This window comes from Balaenoptera musculus, chromosome 15 (assembly GCF_009873245.2).
Source record: "Balaenoptera musculus isolate JJ_BM4_2016_0621 chromosome 15, mBalMus1.pri.v3, whole genome shotgun sequence".
In the NCBI taxonomy this organism is placed as follows: Eukaryota; Metazoa; Chordata; class Mammalia; order Artiodactyla; family Balaenopteridae; genus Balaenoptera; species Balaenoptera musculus.
Window position 1 is genome coordinate 72,468,529 of NC_045799.1, and position 24,214 is coordinate 72,492,742.

The window sequence follows — 24,214 nt, forward strand, 5'->3', positions numbered from 1 at the left end:
CTTCTGGCTTCCTGGGAAATCCAGCAAGAGGGAAAGGCTGATATCATGCACCGGGAGTGAGGTCACCCTGCCTGCTCCATTCTGTGGCTGAAACCCCTACTCAGCACCCACCCGGCAGGTTCTGGCTCCCCCATCCCCCTTGCCCAAGTTTTGCTGGAACCAGATGCCAGTGCAGCCCGGAGCGGCCACCAGAGGGTGCCCTGTGGCAAGAGTGTGGGGGGCGGAGAGGTGGAGGCTGGGCTGGCCTCTGTTCCTGGAATGGGCCAGGAGGGAGGAGGAGCAAGCGGAAGGGGACGGTGTGTCGCTGGCCCAGGAGACTATAGAAGACGGCCTCCGGTGGCCGGTTTGGGCGGCCTGGGACCGTGGCTGCAGGTAGGCAGTGGTGATGCCAGGGCCCGGGGGTCCCTTCCCCCAGTCCCAGCCCTTTTCGCCTTCCTCTACCCTGCCTCCCCAGCTCCCTGCCAACCACCCTTCGTTTTTTGTCCCAGAACCTCTCCCTCCACCTCAAACCCTGACCCCTTCCTGCACGCCAAGCCCTCCCCCTTATCTCGGTAACTGCAGCTGGCAGGGTCAGAGGGCAGGTAGCCTGGCCACTGCAGCGACAGCTACAGCCTCCAGAAACAGCTCTGGCCCCTGGGTCCCTGCTCCAGGCCACTAAGCCAGGGGCCCCTCCTAGGAGTAACGGGGCCGCTGGTGCTGGGGCAGTTGGCGGCTGACAAGCCAGGCGCGCCAGTGTCTCTTTCCCCAGCCAGGCATGGCAGACTCTGCACAAGCCCAGAAGCTGGTGTACCTGGTCACAGGTGGCTGTGGCTTCCTGGGGGAACATGTGGTCCGCATGCTGCTGCAGCAGGAACCCCAGCTCCGTGAGCTGCGCATCTTTGACCTACACCTGGGTCCCTGGCTGGAGGAGCTGAAGACAGGTGACTGGTGGGGACGGGGTGGGGGCGGGGGAGGGTGTGGACTCCCTTCCTTGTGGAAAAGATGATGCCTGTTATGTTCTCCAGTGCGAATGGATAGGATGAATGAGTCACACTGGGAAAATGTGGCTCCCAAGGGTGTGGGCCGAACCCAGCAGCTGGCTGACAGCCTCAGCTCTGACATTGCTTCTGGCTGCCCCTACCCACTCCCAGGGCCCGTGCAGGTGACTGCCATCCAGGGCGACGTGACCCAGGCCCACGAGGTGGCAGCAGCTGTGGCCGGAGCCCACGTGGTCATCCACACAGCTGGGCTGGTGGATGTGTTTGGGAAAACCAGTCCTGAGACCATCCATGAGGTCAACGTGCAGGGTGAGATGCTCCTTACCTGTTCTGACAATGTCCTCAATACTCCCTGGCACATGGCCTGATCTTGGCTGTTTGTTTCCTGCCCCCCTCTTTGACCTTGACCTCTGTGATTCTCCTGTGACAATCTGTCCTGTGGACACTTCTGCCCCTGTCATGGCAGGCCGGCCCTCACTGACCTGCTGTGGTTCTCCCTGGGCCTGGGGAAAGAAGGCACGTGTCCTCATCCAGCTTTGGGATGGGGAGGGGAAAGACGCAGAGTGGGAGGAAGCTTCAGCTTGGATACACCCCCGCCTTCCCCCAGGCACGAGGAATGTGATTGAGGCTTGTGTGCAGACCGGAACACGCTTCCTGGTCTACACAAGCAGCATGGAAGTTGTGGGTCCCAACATCAAAGGCCAGCCCTTTTACAGGTGAGCTGAGGTTCCCCCAATACTTCAAGGGCCCCATCTCCCCTCAGCATTAAGAATCTTCCCTCTCCCCCGACTAGGGGCAATGAGAATACCCCATACGAAGCAGTACACAGACACCCCTATCCTTGCAGCAAGGCCCTAGCTGAGCAGCTCGTCCTGGAAGCCAATGGGAGGAAGGTGAGACTGGAGAAGATGAGATGTAGGAGACGGGGGTGGAAAGGGCTGCCAGGCAGAGGCAGAGCCAGGGCCTGTGGGCTCCTTCTTTTTTTTTCCCTTTTGGCCGCACTGCACGGCATGCGGGATCTTAGTTCCCCCACCAGGGAATCGAACCCAGCCCCTGCGGTGGAAGGGCAGAGTCTTAACCACGGGACCACCAGGGCAGCCCCTGGTTTTTTGTTTGTTCATTTGTTTCTTACTGTGGGCTCCTCTGCATCCTGCCCTGGATTCCTTCCATCTCCAGCTTGAGGAGATCAGGGCAGAGGGCAAACCACTGGGTCCTAGGTCTTAGCAGTGCCTGCCTTTTGCCCCCAGGTCCTCGGGGGGTTGCCCCTCGTGACATGTGCCCTGCGTCCCACCGGTATCTACGGCGAAGGCCACCAGATCATGAGGGACTTCTACCACCAGGGCCTGCGCCTGGGGGGTCGGCTCTTCCGGGCCATTCCAGCCTCTGTGGAGCACGGCCGGGTCTACGTGGGTGAGGCCGGGGCTAGGCATTGGGGGAGGCTAAAAAAACAGGGCAGGACCCACATGGTTCTGGGGTGAGGGTTTGTTCTGTACTCTGGTTAAAAAAGGATGGTCTGTACATGGGCCAGAGCAGACTCTGATATGTGGACCTTGTCTGCAGGGGCCACAGAGAAAACAGTGTCCGTGCCAGCTGGGAAGGCTGAGGTCAATACCATGTCATAGGCTGAGGAAAGGGCTGCAGTTTTGTGAGCAGCATCTTCCCAGGAGAGGAGAGGGGGAGCATCTGCCCAGGACTAACAGAAGAAGGAATAGCATCCACATAGGCTGGCCTGGGAGGGTAAATGGCTACAGGGGCCTGGGAGAAAGCAGCCTTCAGCAGGCCCGTAGTTATGTGGGCAGCATCTACGTGGGCCCAAGGACGGGGTGGCTTGTCCATGCCCAGGCCCAGAAGAGAGCAGTATCTACATGGTTGCAAGGGCACTCAAGGACATATCCGCCCCTGGTTCTCTCCTCGGCACCCCCTCTCCCCCCCGTACCCACAGGTAACGTGGCCTGGATGCACGTGCTGGTGGCCCGGGAGCTAGAGCACCGAGCTGCGCTCATGGGTGGCCAGGTGTACTTCTGCTATGACAACTCACCCTACAAGAGCTATGAGGACTTCAACATGGAGTTCCTGGGCCCCTGTGGACTCCGGCTGGTGGGCACCCGCCCACTGTTGCCCTACTGGCTGCTGGTGTTTCTGGCTGCCCTCAATGTCCTGCTGCAGTGGCTACTGCGGCCGCTGCTGCTCTATGCGCCCCTGCTCAACCCCTACACGCTGGCTATGGCCAACACCACCTTCACCGTCAGCACCGACAAGGCTCGGCGCCATTTTGGCTATGAGCCCCCGTTCTCCTGGGAGGAGAGCCGGACCCGCACCATCCGCTGGGTGCAGGCCATGGAGGGCTCAGCCCAGTGACGGTGGAGCTGGGCCTGGAGGCCAGCACGGCACAGCCATCCAGGTCCAGAGCCCTCAGACCCTGGTGGGGAGGAAAGGCTGCATTCTAGAGCCGGAGGAGGGGTCTGGTGCCAGACTGGCTGTCCTAGAGCTCTCCACGTTGTAATTCATGAGCCTTGAGCCTGTGTCCTAATACCCCTCAGTTCTAGGGCAGGGTTTTGGAGCAAGTGTGTCTTCACTCTCAACCCAGGCCTGACGGCTGGTTGGCGAGGGTCTGATTCCCCTGACGTTCTCAACGGCCCCATCCCATTTCTGGCTTTTCAAGCAGGAAGTGGGTAGAAGTTCCACAGGGCCTCGTGCTGGACCTCGGATATCCAGGTGTGATCCTCAGACCCGGATTCAGAGTGAAGATGCTTTCTGGCTCCTCCCACCACCTTTGTCCCTCCTTGGGGGTCATAGTCCCATTATTTTAAAACATTTATTACCTTTGGACATTTATCTTTTAATTCTCTTCAACGAAGGCTGAGGAAATCTGTGTATTTTCACCTCTTGCCACCTCTCTACCCACATCAGTTCCTGCAACACTGTTTGATCTCTGCCTGAGGATGCCCCAGTAATGCTGTACCAGTCCAAGCCCTGGATTAAAACTCCTTCTCCAAGCCCGTGTCCATCCACCTGTCCAGCTCCCACACCCGCCTCCCACCATGCCTCCCACTCCCCACGGCGCCTGTCCCGTGTGGGGACAGAAGGAAGTGAGCACACAGCACGCCCGCTGTTGGATTGGTTGCTATTTCTCCCGTCCCACGGGGCCCGACCCGGCCCGGGGTGGGGGTGAGGGGCTCTGGGGACAGGACATGCAGGGCTGGGAGGGGGGCAGAATTTTCCTGTGTTTTATCCATTTGCAACTTGGTCACCAATAGAGAGAAATGGGACTCTGAGGGCTAACAGGAGAGGGTGGCCTGGCTCTGGGCCCACAGCCAGGCCCCAGGAGTCCTGTTCCCTCTGGGGAGGAGAGGGAAAGAGCTCTAGAAACCAAAGGAGAAACAGAAGGGGCAGGGGCTCATGTCAGCAAACACGGCTATATCACGTGACACGCCAGCGACACAGAAACACACGCCAACGCACACGGCTGCACAGCAGGCAGGGGGCAGGTGGGGGAGGAGGGAGCCGGGGGCCACCCATCTCGTCCTCTGCGGGGCAGGCTGGGGGTGGGGCAGGGTGAATGCATAGAACACATCATGTACGCACGCTCGAGGCGTGGCAAGAGCGTGCATCAACCCACAGGCACATGGGACGGACACGCAGTGTGCTTCGTGAGAGGCAGGGGGAGGGAGAAAGGGGGAGGGGAAGCAGCGAGCCCTGGCCAGGTCCGGGACCACCCACGGGGCACACAGGGGCTTGATGGTTGTAGGTGCTTGGCGGGCGGGCAGCACACACTTGTCTGAGAACATGCAAAAGACACCAGCCCCCAGACAACATTCCAGGACACGGCAGCCAACAAGCAAACACATCATGTGATGTGTGGGACTTAGAGAACCTGGGGCAGAACAGACCCTCAGGGATGCTCTGGTCCATCTGAGGCCCGGAGATGGGCAGCTACGGGACTAACACCAGTCAAGGAGGCAGTTGCATCACTCCAGCCATGGCTCCACCCTTCTCCTTGTGGCCCCAAGGCTGTGGGAATTCCAGAAACACCTGGTATGAAAGGGTACCCTGGCTGGACAGCAGGAAGGAAAAAGGATGGGGTGGTGGGGTGCTGGGGCCTGCTCTGACGTCCCCAAAGAAGCCTGAGTGGGAGCAGGAGGGCTGCAGTCAGATACGGGGGGGCAAACTTCCTGTCCTGACAAAGGGCACTGTGGGAATGGACAGCCCACCTTGGGGGTTACATATATATATTGGCCACACACAGGCAGGGCCCAGCCAGGTAGGGAAGAGGCTGGCTATCTGAGCTGGGGTGGGAGTGGGGTACTATGTTCCAGAAGGTCACATCTGCACTGTCTCTCTCTCTCACACAGACACGCTTCACATGAAGAGGGACTCCAGGAAACGATCTGCACACACACCAAAGTCCTCCACCCTGTGCACACGGATGTCGGACCCCAAGGCAGGGCGCATTCCTGTACTTGTGTGTTCAATCCTGTATATGTGGGGCCATGTTCCTGGGCCAGTGGAGTGGGAGGCTTCTAACACTGTCCTTTGCCCACATACCTCCCACCTGCCACCCAACACACAAACCCACGCATGCATATGTTGTCTACGTAGCAAGGGAGGAGTCGGCCGCTTCCTCACCATCAGAAACTCAGGACCGTGTCCCACCCTCAGTCTCAGCCTGCAGGGGAACAGCTATTGGTGACATTTCAGCAGGAGATGTGTCCAGGGCATGGGCCCCAGGACTTAGCCCACTCCAGTACGTCTGAAATAAACAGTTCCCTAAATCCAAGGTTCCTGAGGCAAAGGCCAGAGCATCAGATGGGGCGGTGGGGACCATCGCTGGCCTCTCTCAGTTCTGAGGTTAGTGCTCAAGAATGTTCTCATTTCTGAGAGCCTGGGGCAGCCCTTGACATTCCCGTGATCAGTAATGTTTCCCATCAATAGCCCATCTGGGAGGCATTCATGTGCAAACGAGTGCCCGCCTGAACAGGCACCGTGCCAGCGTCAGCATACGCCAGGCTCCTGTGTGCATGTGTGTGCCTGGGTGTGGCCTCATCTGCCGTGGCGGGTGGGAGCACACTGAGGTGTCCCAGCTTCCACACGTGCAGGCTTATTTGACCGAGAAAGATAAGCATGTGGGCATGTATGCACAGGGGATCCGACCACGCAGGGCAGGAAGCTGCAGTTGCATGATGTTGATGTAGCAGTGTGTGGCCACATCAGATAGCGGCCAGCAGCTCTGGGGAGAAAGGGAGGAGGCAAATAATCTGGATAGACAAACCTGGATGGGGCACAGGTCCTTGAAGGTAAACGTGTGTGTGTATAATACACAGGAGGGTAGAAACACACTACGCAGAAATCCTCTACACAAACACACACACACACACACACACACACTCATGCAGGTGTACTCTAGATAGCGTAGAAATATAGATTTCTGTGCCCACCCAAAACAGGTGTCCAGTGCAAAATGTGGAGGGCTCTGTCTCAGGAGAAGACCTACTGACACTTCAGGCACATCCTAGACACACACACACACACACACACACACACACACACAAACACGTCCCTCACATCCCCTGTTGGGGGAAATGCACATGGATATACAGGCCAAGCTAGGTTATTGACACGTGTATGCTTCCACTCGCCTCGAGTGAACTCCACACACACACACATGTTCCCCAGGACATGTCAGTCCCAGGGTGACTAAGCCAGGAGGGTTTGCTCAACATCACGCTGGGGTGTCTGCCATGGCCTGTGTGTGTATTGTGCCTGGATCCTCTGGGAATGTTAGTGTGAGCCTCTGCACACTCACAACCTGCCCCATCTGTAGCAGACATGGGGGAGGGGGGTGTCAGTGGAGGAGGTGCTGTTACATTGGATTTGAACACTCCAACACAAAATTCCATGTACGCACACTGTGTGTCCACGGATCTGTGGCGCCACACACACACACACACACACACACACACACACACACACACACCCCTGTTCACAGAAGACAGAAGAGTGGGGCTTGATGGCTGCTGTGTCACACCCGGCCACAGTCTACACAACAACCCAGGGGAAGGGGGAAAGCTCAGACAACACACAGACTTGAGGTGGGGGGCAGAAAGGGCGATTTGGTGCTTCTACACACATCTACACACATACACACACACACACGCTGGGGTGTCCACACGTCTCGAGCATGTGCCGGCGGCATGCATGTTGGTGTGCACGTGTAATCACGCCTGCTGCTATCTACGTGCGGGGGCAGGGGGTGGTCCATGGCGGGGGGAGGTCCAGGGACTCCAGGGTCTGACGGGCGGTAAAGGTTGCGGGTGCTGCCCGGGTCTGTCTTGAGGGTGAGCCTGGAGCAGGGGATGGAGTGAAGGGGTGGTGGGGGTATTGCTCCCGATGTGGTGGGGAAGGGTCTGGGAGGGATAGGGGTGGGGGGCCTACAAGCCCAGCGTCCCCCCAATGGATGACGCCAAGACCACCCCCAGCACCACACAGCAAATGATGATCATGATTTTCTTCTGCAGGCAGGAAGGGCGATAGGGAGGGAGGAGACGGAGAGACAGAGAGGTAAAGAGACAGACAAACCGACAGACAGATGGGGAGGAGGATGTGAGGAAAAAGAAGAGGGGAGAGAAAACAGAAAAAGGAAGAGGTCAGAACCAGAGATAAGGCCTCTCGCGGGATTTCATCACTCACCTCGGCCCTGGCCTGAGCCCAGCCCCGCCCGCTCGGCTCCAGCCCACCTACTCCGCAGGCCCGCCTGCCCCGGCTCACCCTCCGGGCCTTGCTCTGATATTTCACAGCTTTCTTGGTGTCAGACACGGCTCGCTCCACGTAGTCCACGGAATGTTCCACGTTGTACTCAATGCGGTCAATCATTTCGCCCTGCGGAGGACACACGCATAGGACGGGGTGGGAGCTGGGCTGGAAGAGGGGATCCCGGGGACCCGGGTGAGGTTCCCCGAGGGCTGTGGCAGAGGCAGTACCTGGCTCTCCACGAGCATGGCCATGTCCACAAACATGTCGTGCAGCTCACGGATGCTGGTTTCCAGTTTGATGATCTCGTTGTGCCTCGTCTCGATTTCGTTCAGCGCCTGCTTTGTCATCTGTGAGTCCATTTTGATCTAGGGTGAAAGGGGAGGGGCGGGGGGAAGAGCGAGGAGAGCTACAGACCACCCTTCACTCCCAGAAGAGCTTGGGTTCTGCAGCCAGAGCGTCTGGGTTCGAACCTGGCTGGCGTTTACTAGCTGTAACCATGGGCAAATTGTTTAACCTCTTCAGGCCTCAGTTTCCCCACCTAGAAAATGAGGATACTTCACACCTCACAAGGTTGTGTGAAGATTAAGTGAATGATTATGTGTGTATCAATTAGAATAGTACCTGGCACACAGGAAGCACTAAAGAGACATTTGTTAAATTACAAGAAGGAAAACTTGCCCTGAGCCCGCCATCTCAGCCCAGGGCTGTCTCTATCACACACACCAGGGAGGCCCTGGGAAGGGAGACGGGGTCCTGGACCCCTATCAGGATTGGGGGGTCACCATCTGGTCAAAGGCAGACAGGATAATGGAAGGGGGCACAGCAGAGAGTGGCAAGCAGAAAAGGAGGCCCAGATGAGAAGGCAGTGTGCCCTGGAGCCCCCATGATACGGGCCAGGGGAGAAATAATAAGGAAATGCTCTGCAGCCCTCAAGAGTCAGTGGGAGAGAGACTCTAACCCACAGTCAGATATACCTCCTCCCCACGGAAGCCAGACCACTCACTTTCCAAACCACTCACTGTTTAGACCACATCCAGCCACTCTTCTGCTCTAAAGCCCTCCAAGGCTCCCCCGCATCCACAGGCTACACACCTTTACCTTAGCAGTCAAGCCCCCATCTCCCTTTCTGTCCTCATCTCCCTAAATCCTAAGAGCCCAAATCATCCAATGGCTCTTTGGCAAGTGGTCCACTCTCCCTGTTTTTGCTCAGTCTGTCCCCTTTGTCTGGAATGTCCTTTACCCATCTCCCCGTGTCCAAATGCTCCCTGTCTCTTAAGGCACACAACTCAATGCCACCTCCCCCAGGAAGCCTTTCCCGACCCTAGACGTTAACTACTACCTTAGGGCCTGTCTGCATCTTGTTCAGCCCTCAGGCAAGGTACCGACCACCCTGCATTGTAATGATGGTGGGTTAACTGGCAGGGATCAGCTCTATCCCCTTAGAACCACTCACCAGGTTTCCCTCCACTCTCAGACAGACTGACAGCCTGGGCAGAGCTGTTTGGGAGGGCTCCAGGCTAACTGGCCCATTATAAATTTGCTCAAAGCTAATTTAACAAAGATCAATTCTCTAAATAACAATTTGCTGAAAACTGCTAGACAGTCACTGAACGTACTTTAATGCTGGTCTAGAAACCTAAACCAGAGTCATTTTGCCACCAGAAGCAGAAAGGGAGACAGAACCTGTCAGCCAGGGCAAAAGTCAAGAAAGAGAAAGAAGAACTACAGTTGGGGAAAGCCCATCTCTTTCACATATAAGATGACAAGCGCAGGGCAGTGTGCAAAACTTCAGCAAAACTAAAACTGATTATTTAGAAAACCTTCAAAATGTAGGCAAATTAGTCACTTGGTGAAATGACCCGCATCACTAGGGAGAAGTGTATCTTAGCACTGAAGAGTCCTGACTGCAGATTCAGATCCTTGCTCTGCCTGTAGCTGTGTGACCTCGGCAAGTCATTTAACCTTTTTGGATCAGATTACCTCATCTGTGAAACACGACTCCCTCAGAGGCTTGTGGTGAGGATTAAATGAGTTTAGTAGGTAAATGTAAATACGTTCAGTGCTTAGAACGGTGCCTGGCACCTTACTGTTTGCCATTTTTATGAGGGTACTTCCTGCTCTGCCCCCATGGAATTCCCCAGTTCCAGGTTCAGACTTCCCGATGTTTGTTATTTCAGGGCGGACTTAGGACCTTGAGTTCAGCCTACGCTTGGGGAGGAAAGGCGAATGCTTTCCAAAAACAGACCCCACCCCCACGCGGGGCTCACATCGTCAGTGAAGATGGCCAACTTCCCACTCTCCAGCATGTCTTCCAGTTCTTCGTTGGTCGTGGTCCTTCCAGCTGTGGGGAGAAAGGACTCCCTGCTCAGGGACTGGGCCAGCCTGGACACCTAAGGTGGTGGGATGTGGCAGGGACCCGGGAGCCCACCCTCCCATCCGGCCTCAGGCCACGAGTCCCCTCCACGGAGGGGAAGGGCCTGGAAGGAGTATGGGACAGGTCTGGGGAGTTTGCGGGGGAGAGATGTCACACGCACTGATCTCCAGCTGCCTCTGGATCCGGTCCTTGCAGCGGTCCCGGTACTTGGACTGGGTCGCGTTATATTCAGTCATTACCTCCACGAACTTCCGGGAGAGTGTGGAGTGCTGCGGTGGGGGGTACAGACACATCAGGAGGCAGGGAGCAGAGACCGTGGAGGGATGGAGTGGGCGGGAGGGGCTGAGTTAGCCTACGGCCCCTTCTTCAGCTCGTGCCACGATCCCAAGCCCTCGCAAGTGTGCAGTCCCGTACCCCAGCACCCCCATCCTACGCCCAAGCCAGCCAAGGCCGGGCTAGGGCTCTGGGATGTAGCCGGGTTCCGACCTCCGCTGTAGTCCCGCCCCAAGCCCCGCCCCTGCCCAGGCTCCCCCTTGGCCACGCCCCACGCTAGTGCCTGCTCTGGCCCGCCCACGCCCAACAGGCAGGGCTCCAGCCTGGGCCCCTCCCCTGTCCGGTCCAGTGCGGTTTGGTCCCGGCCCCGACCCTGACCGTGCCTGGCCGCTGCCTCCTACCTGGGTCTTGCGGATGCGCAGGTCCGCAGAGGAACGATTCAGCCCCTCCTCCTGTTCAATGCTTTGCTCGATCGCTGCGGGAGAGAGGACGCAGTGACGGGAGGGCGGGAGACCCGGCGCATGTGGGGCGGGGGTCTGGGACATATGAAGGGTGGACACCCCGAGGCAGGCCCCCCAGGCCCGTGAACGGATGTCATACCCAGGCGAGGGCAGACAGTAAAGACTCTAGGGTGGGGAGGCAGGAGGCCAGCGAATAAAGGAACCAATGTTTGAGGGGGTCTGGAAGCCAGGTAGGAGGGGACATTGAGGGTCAGTCGGTCACCAGACAGAAGGGGGCTATTTGTTCTGGTGGAAGGATTGCGTCTTGGAAAGTCCCACAGCTGTAACTCCTGCCCAGCCCCGCAGTCCACATCCCCTGTATGGGGGGCGGGAGAACTCTCTGCTTTTTGCAGCCTCAGAAAAAGGTCAGAAACCCACCCTGGGAATTTTCTGGTTGAGGGCAAGCACTTTCAAGTGGGTCAGGTTCTAGTGGCCGCCCTTTCCTTGGAAAATTCTAGGGTAAGTGGATGGATGTTCCAACAGAGAAAATAGCTCCCCCCCTGCCTTACAAAGTGATCCCTGTCCCAGGAATCCCCACTTCTAAAGGATGTTCTGGAAAAGCACACAGATTAACTGGGATTACTGCTTCTAGAACATGCACTCCCCACACTTATTCAGATTTTCTAAAAAAGAGCTTGAGGGTAAGATCTACTGTGCTCGGAAAATGCAGCAGGGATGAATCACCAGGCCCTCTCAGACCTGGAAGAGCCTCCAGGCCACTCCCAAGAACATTGCTTCTCCGTTCCTGGCAGCGGTGGAGGTACGGTGCTGGATGGCACCCCAACGCTCCCCCGCCAGCGATGGCGGGCCAGTGAGTGAGTGACAGCTCTGGCCCAGCTATTATGGGAAAAGTCCAGAAACACACACCCAGGAATGTCAGAATCTCTGGCCCAGACGGGGACCCTGTTGTCAGACTTGGGGCTGGGGCCAAGCCCAGGAGGAAGGGATCTTTTACAGGGTCTTATTGACTTCTTACAGTAATCCTGGGAGTTCAGTGATAGCAGTCCAGGTTTCAGACTAGAAACTGAGGTTGAAATAGAGAAAACAACTCATTCAAGGTCACACACAATGCCGGAGCTCATGCCACCACAGAGCTGGAGAAAGATGGAGAAGAAGATGATCTCTCTTTTTCTGGAGCTCTGGAGGGTCAGCTTCTCTAAGCCTCTGCCACTTTTCCTAGCTTCTTTCTTGGTCTATTCCTGAACTCCTAAACCATACAGCCCTCCTCATGGTCTTATAAAGACTGTTCATGTCAGAGCTCAATGGGCTCAAAGAAATTGCTGAGCCCAGGGATTTTTAAACTTGTGTCCCACAGAACCCTGCTTCTGAGAAGGAACCTCAGAGGGGTCTGTTGCTGGGAGTGATGAGGAGGCTAGGCAGGTAGGGCTCTGGGTCTCCCAACCCCAGGTCAGCCAGAACAGCCTGACGTTTATGTGTTGTATGTATTGGAATTTGGGGTAAGATTTCACTTAGGAAAAAAAGATTTTGCTACCAAAAAACAAAAACAAACAACAACAACAAAAACATCTAGCTTTGAAATTGCTTTAGTAGTTCTTACTGTACTGATGAGGAACTGAGGGTAGGGTACTTGTCCAGAATGAGCTGGTGATGCAAGTGGGCTCCCTCTGTCTGGATTTGCAATCAGTGTGCTCCCAGTTTGGATCATTTTGCTTTCTAGCACGCTCTCCTGAGTGCAAAGGGCTTACAGTTCAGCACTGGAGGCTCACATATGGCCTCCCGTTGAGTCCAGGAGGGCACGGAGTCCCTGTCCTCATCTCTCTGGACCAAGGTCATTGTGCTCAGGGCCAGGCATCTGACATGACTCCTTTCCCCCAAAGCCCAGCAATGTGCCTCAAGGTGCTCGGCAAATGTTTTCTGATGCTGAATTACCATGAGCATACAAATTAGCATCACGGTAACACTGCTATTCCCCTGGCACCAGCAGACAAGGAGGTTCCCAACCCATAGTGATTTGGGGGAAGGTGCTTATTACCAGCACCCAAGTCCTTAAATTAGAGTGAATACATGAGCATTTGGCAAGTCCCTCCTGAAAGTTTGCCAGCCCCTGATGTCAGCCGCACAGTCCAATCTGTCCTGAGCTAAGGATACCAATTCAGAAGCATTTGCTGAGCCCACCTACTGGGTGCTTAGCGCTATGTCCGGCAACTGTTCTGGAGAAATGAGGCCTTCGTGAAACTAAAACCACCTGGAAGACTGTATTTTCCTGGTGGACCTTCCTGCTGATGGAAGCAGCAGAGCTCAGATGCAATTTGGACAGAAAGCCTCCTCTCTCTCATTTCCCTGTCATATCTGTATCTTTCTCCAAGGCATCTGGAGCAAGTTGGGAAATCTCGGGTTTTATGCTTTCTCAGTGTTTAGGAATCTGGCTCCTGGAAGTCTGTAGACATTCCTCATACAGAGGCCTGTTCAGTCCAACGGAGGGCAGAGTTTTTTTCCTCCTTAGGCAGGGGATGGCATTCCTCACCTTTCAACTTGGATCGAACCTTGTTGGCCGTCTTCTTGATGTCTGCAGTGAGGTCCTCCAGCTCCTGTTTGGTCTCTGAGGGGAGGGGAGGGGCGGGTGAGATGTCTGGGTGGGACCCCAGACTCCTGCCCGCAGCCCCCAGCCACCCGGCAGCAGCACTTACTCTCATCCGGGTTGGGGGCGGCCAGGATGGCACTATGCTGTTTTTTCACTTGTTCCACATCCTCTGACAGCTTCTCAATGCAGCCCCGGATCTCTTCCACCTGGGGCAGCAAATCGGCTATACCCAGCCAAGTCGTCGGGCCAGACAAAGGGATTCAGGGGGCTCAGTCAGGGTTCAGGGAAACGGGCCAGACCCAGAGGGGTTGGTAAAAGGCCAAGGGGATGGAGGAGTAGAGAGCAGGGTGAGGGCCGGGGGCCGGGGAGAAGGAAGTTGTTGGCTGGGGGCCAGGTTCTGTTACCTGTTCAAAGAACTCATCCATGAAGTGGTCCCGGTCCACATGGACCACCTCCTCCTCATCATCGCTGTCTTTCGCCTGGGAGGCAAAGAAAGGCAGTCTGTGCGCAATCCCGATGCTGCCAGCTCTGGGCTCAGAGCGGGGGTCCTGGGAAGGGTCACATACAGGGGGCCAGGGCACCAAGCAGTCACAACGAATACTGGGTGTCTTGTGGCACAGAGTCCCGGAGGCCGAGTACCTGACAGCCCAAAGGACACCTTGGAGGGAATTAGCCAAAGGCACCGTTTCAGGGGTAGAAGTGGTCCTGTGAGTGCAGTCACCCTGGAGGCGGGTGGAGCTCTGGACAGATGCTTTAACCAACCAGTATGGAAGTACTTCGATATTGTAACAACCAGCTAAACGTCAGCCTTGCAGTAATTGGCTCTGGGCTGCGAGAAGGGGTCTGGAATAGCGTCCCAGGAACCTGACCCCCCCTCCACCATCCCCCCAGCCACTCCTGCCAGGCTTCAATTTGCTCCCTTCTCTTCCCCTCCAGCCTCCAACACGACCAGCCACGTCCCCTATGCAAGGTCACTTCACTGCCAGCGGCAGGCGCCAAGTTAAGCAAGCAGTCGGCCAGGGGAGGGCTGGATGAGAGACACAGCACCCCGACCTCCCTCCTCCCACCCAGTCTCTTCCCCTCCCCCCACTCTCCTCCGTGTATTCACTTGCTTTCATCCAGCCTCTTCCAACTTCACACCCACCTACTCTCACTTGCTTGGATTTCCCAGTTGCAACCTGCAGCTGCTCAGCCCTCCACCCCCAGGGCTCAGAGACACAAGGGATTTACCCACCCACACCGCCACTGCCGCCACCAGACAGGCCAGTGACATAGACAGAAGGGCTGACACACAAGGCACACAGAAATAGGCCCACTGACACCCACACAGACCCACAGCAAAGCTGCCTGCCGACACATGTGGACACACAGACGTGCAGCGGCCCCTCTGCCCCCAGGGACATTCGGGAGGGCCCACTGGGGCTCTTCTCCCAGCCTCTCTGAGCATCCAGTCTGCACACTCACTCAGAGCTGGGAAGGAGGAAAGGGGGTTAGGAAGGGGTCCCCAGGGCTCCAAACTCCAGTCTCAAGACTCTGCTCGAGACAGAAGTCTGAGGGCAAAAGCTGAGCCCATCAAGCTTAATTACATCTGGGGCCCTAATCAGCCTCCATGGAAATTTAAAACAGTTCACCCTGATTTCCAGAAAAAACCGAGCCAAAACTCAGACAGAATCTCATGACCAGAGCCTGAATGAAATCAAGATAGGATCCACACAGCGTCTAGCGGGGGGTATTGCCATTTGGGATCTAAAGAGAAGAGCGTGCACAGGGCCTCGACAGGGTCCGAGCAGATCGCAGACAGGACCCGACAGAAACCAGACAGCTCAGACCGGACCAGACTCTGCGCAGACAGATCGCAGGCAGCTCAGATCGAACCTAGACAGAGCCAGATGGGACCTAGATGTGATCTAGACAGCCAAGTGAACTTGGAATCAGAGGGGCCCGACAGCACCCCGAGGAACCGTGAGCACAGAGACGTCCAGCTGGACCCTCTCGAAGGTACCCCAGCTTCCCACCCAAGCTCAGATGGTCCCCAGGGATCCTCCCCTCGCCATGTTGGGGAATGCCTTCAGCACTTCCATTTAAGCTCCAAATATCTCCCAGGAAAGGGAGGCTCTTCTTTCTCTGCCCACCAGTAAGACATGCCAGGCTGCAAGGAAGAGCCCAGACAGGAAGCCAGCTGTTCTAGCCTCCATTTGAGCTGCCCCCAGAAGGAGGGGCGGTACCAGGTGGGGCTTGGGGACCCTGATGGGACCTCTGGCTTCTGGAACCACACCAATAGACCTTGGCTCCATGAGGCTCTGGGATGCTCGGCTCATCTCTGAGGACCCACTGGCCTCCCATGTGCCTCACGAGGTTCCCCTTCCCCTAGAGCCAACCTGCAGCTGCTCAGCCCTCCACCCCCCAGGGCTCAGAGACACACAAGGGATTTACCCACCCACACCGCCACCACCGCCTCTGTCCCTTCTCTGCCTTCAAGCACTTGGCCCTCAGCTTGGCTGCCCACAGGTCATGAGGCCTCTCGCTGGCCCAGGTATCTGGGAATTTTCCTGTTCTCTCTTTCCCCTCCCCAGGCTGACTTTAGACTTCCTCAAGTCTCATTTCTCTCCCTCTCTCCTTTGGTTCCCAGGGCCAGATCCCTGATTCTGCCCTGGGGCATCCCTGGCTGCCTGTTTACTTGCCCTTGGGAGAGGAGGAAAGGTAGAGTGCCCAAGGATGACTTAGTTGGTGTAATAATTACAGACAGCTGACAGCTAAAATCCTCTCCAGTTGACAGACACTTTTACATCTATAATCTCTTCTGATCCTCACTACCACAGCCCTCGAGAAAAGCTGTCCCCATTTCACAGACGAGGGGAACGGGAGGTCTGAGGGGGAAGAGGAAATGGACTTGCTCAAGGGCACCCAGGCTGAAAGGGGCCAGGAAATCAAAGACATCTAAGACATGCCTCCTCCCATAGCCCCTCCTTTCTTTCTTTCTTTTTTTTTTTTTTCTTTTTGGCCTCGCCGTGCAGCATGTGGGATCTTAGTTCCCTGACCAGGGACAAACCTGTGCCCCCTGCATTGGGAGCGTGGAATCTTAACCACTGGACCACCAGGGAAGTCCCTCCCATAGCCCCTTCTGAGGCTTGAGACCAGGCTGCCTCCTACTGGCCACTCTGCCACCAGAGATTTCCCTTCTCAGGTCCCCTCCTGACAAGGCACAATCTGGGCGAGGCTCTGCGCCCCGAAAACCTAGCAAAATACTAGCGTGTGATAGCACCTTTGGCCTAGGTCTTGCATTCTTGTTATCTCATTTAATCGTCATTAAAACTCTGTAAGGACCATTGGTCAACATAACTATAATTGTGGAAAACATTTACACAGCATTTGATAACGTGCTGGGCACCATTGTAAAGCATACTGTGTTTATTTATCCATTTCATTCTTACAATAGCTGCCTTCTATAGATAGGGAAACTGAGTCACAGAGAGGCTAACGAGCTTGCCCAGGTCAGCAGCTGGAAGGCCACACGCCTTCTTCCCTCTGAGTTTCAGTCTCTGCATTTGCTGAATGGCGAGAAAGTCCTCCCTAAATGGTGGGCAGAAGGAGCCAGAGAGACGAGGCAGTAAAAATGTCTGATGCTGCCTGAGAGAATAAGTGCTCAGGGAGGCTTGGCTGTTACCCACTGCCTCTCCCACGTTACAGATGAGGAAACAGGCTCAGAGAGGTTGCCTGACCCTGCCTAAGGCTTCACAGGAAGTAAGGCCAGAGGTGGGACCTGAATTGTCCTGGTGCTAAATCTCAGGCTCTTTCCCTTCTGTCTCTCTATTCCTTCCTGGCCCCTAAAGAGTCTGCTCTGCTGTGCCCTCAGTACCACTGAACTCCTGTGGCTGGGACAGAATACCAGTAAGATGTGCCAGGCTGCAAGGAAGAGCCCAGACAGGAAGCCAGCTGTTCTAGCCTCCATTTGACTTGCTGTGTGACTGTCAGACCCTCTCTGGGCCCCGGCTTATCTGTGAAGTGGGCGGGCCCTCCCTGCTCTGAGGTGTGTGTATTTCATAATGAACACGGCTTCCATTTCTGGAAGAAGCTGGCCAGCCTAAAAGAAAACAGGCTGAGGGCAAATGAGACCACCTCAGAAAAGATGACCAAATGTGCTCCCATCCACTTTATGGACAATTCAAGCCTCAGTTTCCTCCTGTGCGAAATGAAGAAAGTAAGAATCATATATACCCGACAAGTAGGTAGCAATTACCATGCGTCAGGCTCTGTTACAAGTGCTTTGCATTTCTCATTTAATCCTTACAGCCACTCACTCCATGAAGTAGATACTCTTCTTATTCCCCTCTGATGGATGAGGCAGAGAGAGATTGAGTAATTTGCCTACGATCATACAGTTGGTGGGGTGCTGACACGATGGTGCTGGATTGGAACCCAGGCACGCTGCTCTTTACGGCTTGCCAGCTCCTCGAGCGCTCAGGAGGATGAAATGGGAGACCGTGGAGGCCCTGGGCACCTTCTGGAACCGCCCTGGGGAGAGGGGGCATCAGATTCAAGCCTCTAGCTTCAGTCCTTCCCCATCAGAGACACAGGAGGTCTTCATAGGAGTGTCAGTGGCGGGGAGACGACATAGACAGATGCGTGGATGGAGGGAGCGGGACAACGTGAGCCAGGAAATCAACAGAGACAAATGAGAGGGTGACTAAAACAGAGGTGGAAAGAGACTGGAATTGGGTGATAGAAAAGTCAGAGAGTGGGGACTTCCCTGGCGGTCCAGTGGTTGGGAATGCATGCTTCCAATGCAGGGGCTGCGGGTTTGATCCCTGGTAGGGGAACTAAGATCCCAGCATGCCGCGTGGTGCGGTCAAAAAAAAAAAAAAGGAAAGTCACAGGGCTTCCCTGGTGGCGCAGTGGTTGAGAGTCTGCCTGCCAAGCAGGGGACACGGGTTCGAGCCCTGGTCTGGGAGGATCCCACATGCCGCGGAGCAACTGGGCCCATGAGCCACAACTACTGAGCCTGCACGTCTGGAGCTTGTGCTCCGCAACAAGAGAGGCCACGACAGTGAGAGGCCCCCGCACCGCGATGAAGAGTGGCCCCCGCTCGCCGCAACTAGAGAAAGCCCTCGCACAGAAACTAAGACCCAACACAGCCAAAAAATAAATAAACAAATAAATAAATAAAAATTTTTTTAAAAAGTCACAGAATATATGTGTGTGTGTATGTGTGTGCGCGCGCGTGTATGTGTGTGTGCATGCGCATGTATGTGTATGTGCGTGTGTGTGTGTGCGCGTGTGTATGTGTGTGTGTGTGTGTGTAACACACATGCATGCCCACGCAGACAACACACACGTGCTCACACCTGCTTCTCAGGGGCATGAGCATCCTTTGATCTAGAGGCAGCAGCCTCTCTCCACCGCACCCCCTGCTTCTGTCCATCTGTCTCCCTGACCCAGGCCTCTGCTCGCTCCCAGCATCCAGCCCAGTCCTCCCACCCCAACCTCTCTCCTCCGCCTTCCCTGCCTTCCCCGACCGACTCCCTTCCTCACCCTCCCTCTGCCCCACTGAGTCCTTCAGTCATCTGACAAATATCTCTGATCAGTGTCCAGTTCTCTTCTGGCTGCTGCGGAGAATACAGTGGTGAACAAGACAGGAAGGGGTCCTGCCTCCAAGGAGCTGACATTCCAGGGGAGGGAGACAGACAATGGAAAATGAACAAGACAATTTCAGATGGTGCTACTTAGCAAGAGGGAGATAAAGCAGGAGGTGTGATAGAGAGAAATGGGCATCAGGGAGGGCCTTTCGGGAGGGGCTTGACATCTGAGCTAAGGCCTGAGGAGTTAACTGCACCACAGTCTGGAGGACATAGAATTCAAGGCAGAGGGAACAGTGTCCAGGCAGAGAGAACAGCATTCAGAGGGACCAGCAAGTGCAAAGGCCCTCAAGCAGGGGGAACGTGATGTGTCTGAATGGCAGAAACAAGCCCCACACAGCTGGGGGATACCAACCCATCAACCAGGGTTCTCCTGGTCCGTGCCCGCTCTCCTCAAACACGAGGCTGCCCTTTCCTTCTGCATTTCTAAAGCGCCTATTGTGCCTATCCTATAACTGAGGGCTACACCTGGGACCCAGTCCCTGCCCTCAGGGTGCATGACTTGTCCTAGAACAGCCTCCATTTCCACCCGCCCTCAAATTCCAGCCTCCCTCACCTCAGGCCTCCCCCCACCCACTTCCCAGTCTCCCATCCACCCCCACTCCTGCCTTCCCACTCCACAGCCGCCTCTCAGGCTCCAGCCCACAACGCGTCCCCTTGTGGCTTCTCTCTCTCCGCAACCTTCCTCTCCACCTCACTTGCTCCCTTGCTCTCCTCTTCAGCCCCATCTCTGCACCCATTTCTTGGACCCTGGGACACCCATCCAGCCAACTGACTCCCCACCGCAGCCTCCGCTCCAGCCCAGTGCCTCCCAGTTGCCAACCAAAAGTGCCTGGTGAACTGGAAACAGAAAACCCTGGTTCAACCCTGGCTCCGCCGTTAACAGCTGTATGACCTTAGGCAAGTCAGGTTACCGCTGTGGCCCTCAATTTACTCCAATAAATTAGGGGTCCCATCTTGCCCATCTCAGGGGGCTGATGTGAGACTCAAGAGAAATAAATGAGTCACCTGTGGAATAAAAAAACTCTCATGGAGCAATGCTGAGCACCAGGCCTCCTTCTAGGCGCTTCCAGCATAATTTCAATCCTCAGGACAGCCCTCTGAAGCAGGTCCCGTTATTACTCTCAATACACACATGAAGAAAGTGAGGACCAGAGAGGTTAAGCAACTTACCCAAGGTCACACAGGAAGTAGCAAAGCTAGGATTTGAACCCAGACAGTCTGACTCCCAAATCTGTGCCCTTGACAGCTATGTGATGAACAGATGTGAGAACCCCTCGGGAACTCAAAGTACTGTTGGAAAAAGACAATCAGGCCCCCTGGGCTGACATCCCCACCCATCACCGCCTTTCCATGCCTCTCAGAGACCCCTTTCCCAGGCCTCCCACACCCTGCCCAGTCTCTCCTGCCTCCCAGCTCCCTCATTCTCAACTCTGGCAGGGAGACCCCCGTACTCCCTGTATCTGGAAGCTTTTTTTTCCGCCCCACACATGCCCTCCCAAATCTCCAGTTTCCCTGAGCCGTGACTAACACCAGAGCCATCAGCATTCACTCAGCCCCCTCTGCCCCTCCACACCACCTCCCACCTCCCCCATCTGCTGCCCCCAGCAGCCCCAGCAGACAGGATTCCTCCCCTCTGGGCAGGGGTTCCCTGATCCACTCAGATGAGGACTCCCATCCCCTGCCTTCCCTGTACCCCTGTCTTCGCCTTTTCCCTCCCCCTCTCTCTAATCACACCACAATTCCACCACCACCTCACCCTGACCCACTTTCCATTTCTTGGGATTTTGGAGTCATGGCATAGTCTTGGCAGCAGTGGATCTGGGTTCAAATCCGTGCTACTCACTTGCTAGCTGTGTGACCTTGGGCAAGTTTCAACCACTGGGCCTCAGTTTCCTTCACTATAAAATGAAGTAGTCTCCCAGTCTCCCTACCTTACCAGGTGAGGGTCTAATGAGATTATGGATGGCAACCTGCTTTGGATGAAAACGGGGAGAGAAGGGGAGTTAAGAGCACCAACACTGGAGTCAGCCTGCCTGCCTGCCTTTAATTAGCTGTGTGATTTTGGTCAAGTTACTTAACCTCTCTGGGCCTCAGTTTTCTTATCTATAAAATGGGATAATACTAGTACCAGTCTCCTAGGGTTGCTGTGAGGATCGAAATGAGTTAATATGTATAAAACACTTAGAACAGTGCCTGGCACATGAGTGTTGCTTATTTTTATCACCTGATGCCTAAGCGTATATTCACTCAAAGTTTAATTAAAAAAAATAAACCTTCAAAATTCCCTCCCCCAACCACCAGTTCCTCCTTCCTTCCCACCTGCCAACCCACCTCTCCCAGAGACAACAGTCACTTGCCTCTAAGGCCCTTCCTCTTGTCTTTCTGTAAAGCAGGTTACCCACCCCTAAATCCAGGGGGCTCTCCAAAGACAGAGCTTTTTACCCCCAGTATTGAGACTTCTCTTTCAAAGGCTAAAAAAGCAGAGACGCATGTCAACTTGGCAGCCGGGAAACCCAGATTCCTGTCTGATCTTCCCAGCCACTTGCTTGGTGACCTTGGGCAAGTTCCTGCCCATTGCTGAACCTCAATCTCCTCATCTGTCAAATGGGATAACAACCCCAGGGTAATAACCAATAGGCTCCTGGTGAAGTGTGTCAGGCTACATCAGTTGGGTCTAGTACTTTATTAACATAACCCCACAGCAGGCTGTCAGCTCTGCCTCCTCGGGGCCCCAGGTCATGTCTACAACCCTCCACCCCACCGCATCCCCCCAGGCCCAGAAGCCACTCTTATCAAGCCCCCACTCCCCAGCCCCTCCAAATGGCAGCCTTCACTGCAGACACCAGTGCCACCCTCCTCCCCCGTCACCCAAACACAACTAACTGCCTGGCCCGACTCCTGGAGCCGGGCCTCTTCAGGCCTGCAGACCAGAGGCCCACGTCAGCCCGCCCCTGGCGGTTTAGGATGCCCCAGTTCTCCCCAGTGGAGCACGATCTCTGTCATACAGCCCAATTCCATGGCCCTGTGCGTGGAACCTCCTCCCTGTCCCCCTGCAACCCCCTCTCCCACCTCTGGGGTCACCCTATCTCAGGCCCCGGCCCTCTGGCTACCTCCAGAGGCCACCCTTTCCCTCCTAGTCTCTGAGAGGTGCCCCCTCCCTACGGAGAGCAACACACACACACTTCATTCACTGTCAGGTGCTGGCATCTCAGTCAGTCCCAACGTGTGTCCTTCCCCACAGCAGCCCCCAAATCTGGGTCTCGCTGGGCTCAGCCTGGCCCAGGAACTGCCCACATCCTTCTAATTCAGCAAATCTGCCCAGCGGATGACAGCACCCTCCAATTCTCTCCCACACTCACTCTTTCCCATCCCCAGATTAGACCCCAGGGTCCTCCTGGGAATGTAGGGTGTCCAGGGCCCCTGAGACCTCTCCTGCCCCCTTGTGCCTTAATGGCCTCCAAACCCTTCTAGCCACTGTCCCTAAAATGCAGGTTCATTGGAGACATCAGGTGCCTTCACATATTGGGGTGCCCCTGCCACCAATCTCCAGTCTCATCATTTGCCCCCACGTCCCAGCACCTCCCCCACTCCACCCCCACGCGCTCCCCAAATACTGGGGTCCCGCCCCCCCATTTTCCCCACCCCCAAGCTCACACTCCGCAGCTCCTGAGTCCGATCCTTCATCCTGCGACGGCTCCTCCTCCTCCTCCTCCTCGTTCTCTTGCCTCTCCTCTGCTCCCTGCCTCCTGCCTCGGTGCTGGAGTCCTGAGTCTGGGGGCGCCGGCGGGGGGGCGCCGAGGCCGCTGTAGGGGGGCCCGCGGGCGGGGGCGGGGTGAGGGGCGGCGGGCTGAGGGCCGGGCAGGGGCAGGGGCCTGGGCCTGGCTCGGCTCTGCCGGGGCTGCGGTGGCGATGCGGCTGCGGCACAGGCTTGGATGGAGGGATGCGGGAGCTGAAGCGCGGGGGAGGGGGGAGGAGGGAGGTAAGGAGGAAGGGAGGGAGGGGGGAACCGGGAGGGGGCGGGGAGCAGGGGGCATGCGCAGCGCCCCGGGCTGGGGGCGCCTGGGGGTTGTAGTCCGGGGAGGGGGACCCAGGAGGGAGGGAGACTGGAGAGGCCTAGAGGGGGTGGGGGAGGGCAGAGCCACAGAAAGAGGGAAAGATGCGGAGAGACGGAGGAGATGTGGCTGGAGGCACAGAGATGCTGCTGTGGGACGGCGGTGACGGTGGAATGGCAGAAAGAAGGGGTAAGGGAATGAATTAAGGGAATAGCCTGGGGAGAGGTGCTGTGGACCCCTTTACACCAGGAGATATAGATAGATTTTATAGTTTGTGTTTGGGAGTATCTGTGTGAGTCTGTGCACGACCACCTCTGTGTGTGTGTCCCTGCGGGAGGCTCTTTGGACACTAGAAATAGCAAGAGTGACCCTCTAGGTGGCTTTTGTGATGCAAGGAATCGGCCAAGCCTAGCTGAGAAGGACATGGGGCTTGTTTTTTTTGCACAGCCTTCCCCACTCTAAGTGTGAGAGTCCCCGGACAGTGTGGGTCACAGAGCTCTGCTTGTCTCCCTCCAGGGACAGGGTGCTCACCACCTCAGGGGACCTCCTGGCCTATCTTTAGATGGCTCTGACTGTCAAAACAAAATTTGTCCTTATTGGGAGGGGAGTTCTGGTCCCCCTGAGGGTCCAAGTACCCTGCATCCCTCTCCTTAATGCCTGCCTAACCTCTTCCCATCTCCACGTCTTAATGTCACATCAAGTCCTCTACCCCTGCAATGGGGCTTTGGCCTCCAACAGGACTTGAACCTGCTTCTGCCAAGTTACCCAGTGACCTCCTCTATGCCGAATCCATGGACCACTTGCCAGGCCTTATCCTCCGTGATCGGAGGATATATGACACTGATGACCCCTCTCTTCTTGAAATCCTTCCCACCTTGGCTCCCACCTGCCTCCTGCCTCCCATGCCTCCCCCTCCAAACTCTGGATGTTGTTTCCCAGCCTCCTTCCAGACCGCCCACCCCCCTTTCTTCCACTTCCCCGCAGCAGCAGGGTTTCCGGGGCCCCCTCCCAGTTTCTCTTCTTTTTTTACCCTGTCACCTCCCCAGGTTCAGCCGTGCCTACATGCCTGCAATATCCACATCTATACCTGCAAGCCAGGCCCTGCTCCTC

General features: G+C 56.1%; 2 protein-coding genes across 6 annotated transcripts; one reads left to right on the forward strand and one right to left on the reverse strand.

The window, feature by feature from the left end:
- Window positions 1-255: 255 nt before the first annotated feature.
- Window positions 256-3,974, forward strand: HSD3B7 (hydroxy-delta-5-steroid dehydrogenase, 3 beta- and steroid delta-isomerase 7). Of its 5 annotated transcripts, none has more exons than XM_036826397.1 (7): window positions 256-372; window positions 753-920; window positions 1,131-1,286; window positions 1,585-1,693; window positions 1,825-1,870; window positions 2,225-2,387; window positions 2,920-3,974. In XM_036826397.1, the coding sequence occupies exons 2-7, from the start codon at window positions 755-757 to the stop codon at window positions 3,333-3,335; spliced, it is 1,056 nt and encodes a 351-aa protein (XP_036682292.1). In that variant the 5' UTR covers window positions 256-372; window positions 753-754; the 3' UTR covers window positions 3,336-3,974. The 5 variants fall into 5 exon arrangements, with proteins under 5 accessions (XP_036682292.1, XP_036682289.1, XP_036682290.1 ...); XM_036826394.1 differs by having other exon boundaries at window positions 264-372; window positions 1,771-1,870; XM_036826395.1 differs by having other exon boundaries at window positions 266-372; window positions 749-920; window positions 1,771-1,870.
- Window positions 3,975-4,057: 83 nt separating this feature from the next.
- STX1B (syntaxin 1B) lies at window positions 4,058-23,000 on the reverse strand. Its single transcript, XM_036826399.1, has 10 exons — window positions 22,707-23,000; window positions 13,821-13,895; window positions 13,523-13,622; window positions 13,360-13,434; window positions 10,776-10,849; window positions 10,262-10,370; window positions 9,995-10,068; window positions 7,955-8,092; window positions 7,743-7,853; window positions 4,058-7,486 (listed from the first exon to the last, which is right to left on the reverse strand). Exons 1-10 carry the CDS (start codon window positions 22,734-22,736, stop codon window positions 7,406-7,408), a joined length of 867 nt encoding a protein of 288 aa, XP_036682294.1. The 5' UTR covers window positions 22,737-23,000; the 3' UTR covers window positions 4,058-7,405.
- Window positions 23,001-24,214: the final 1,214 nt, after the last annotated feature.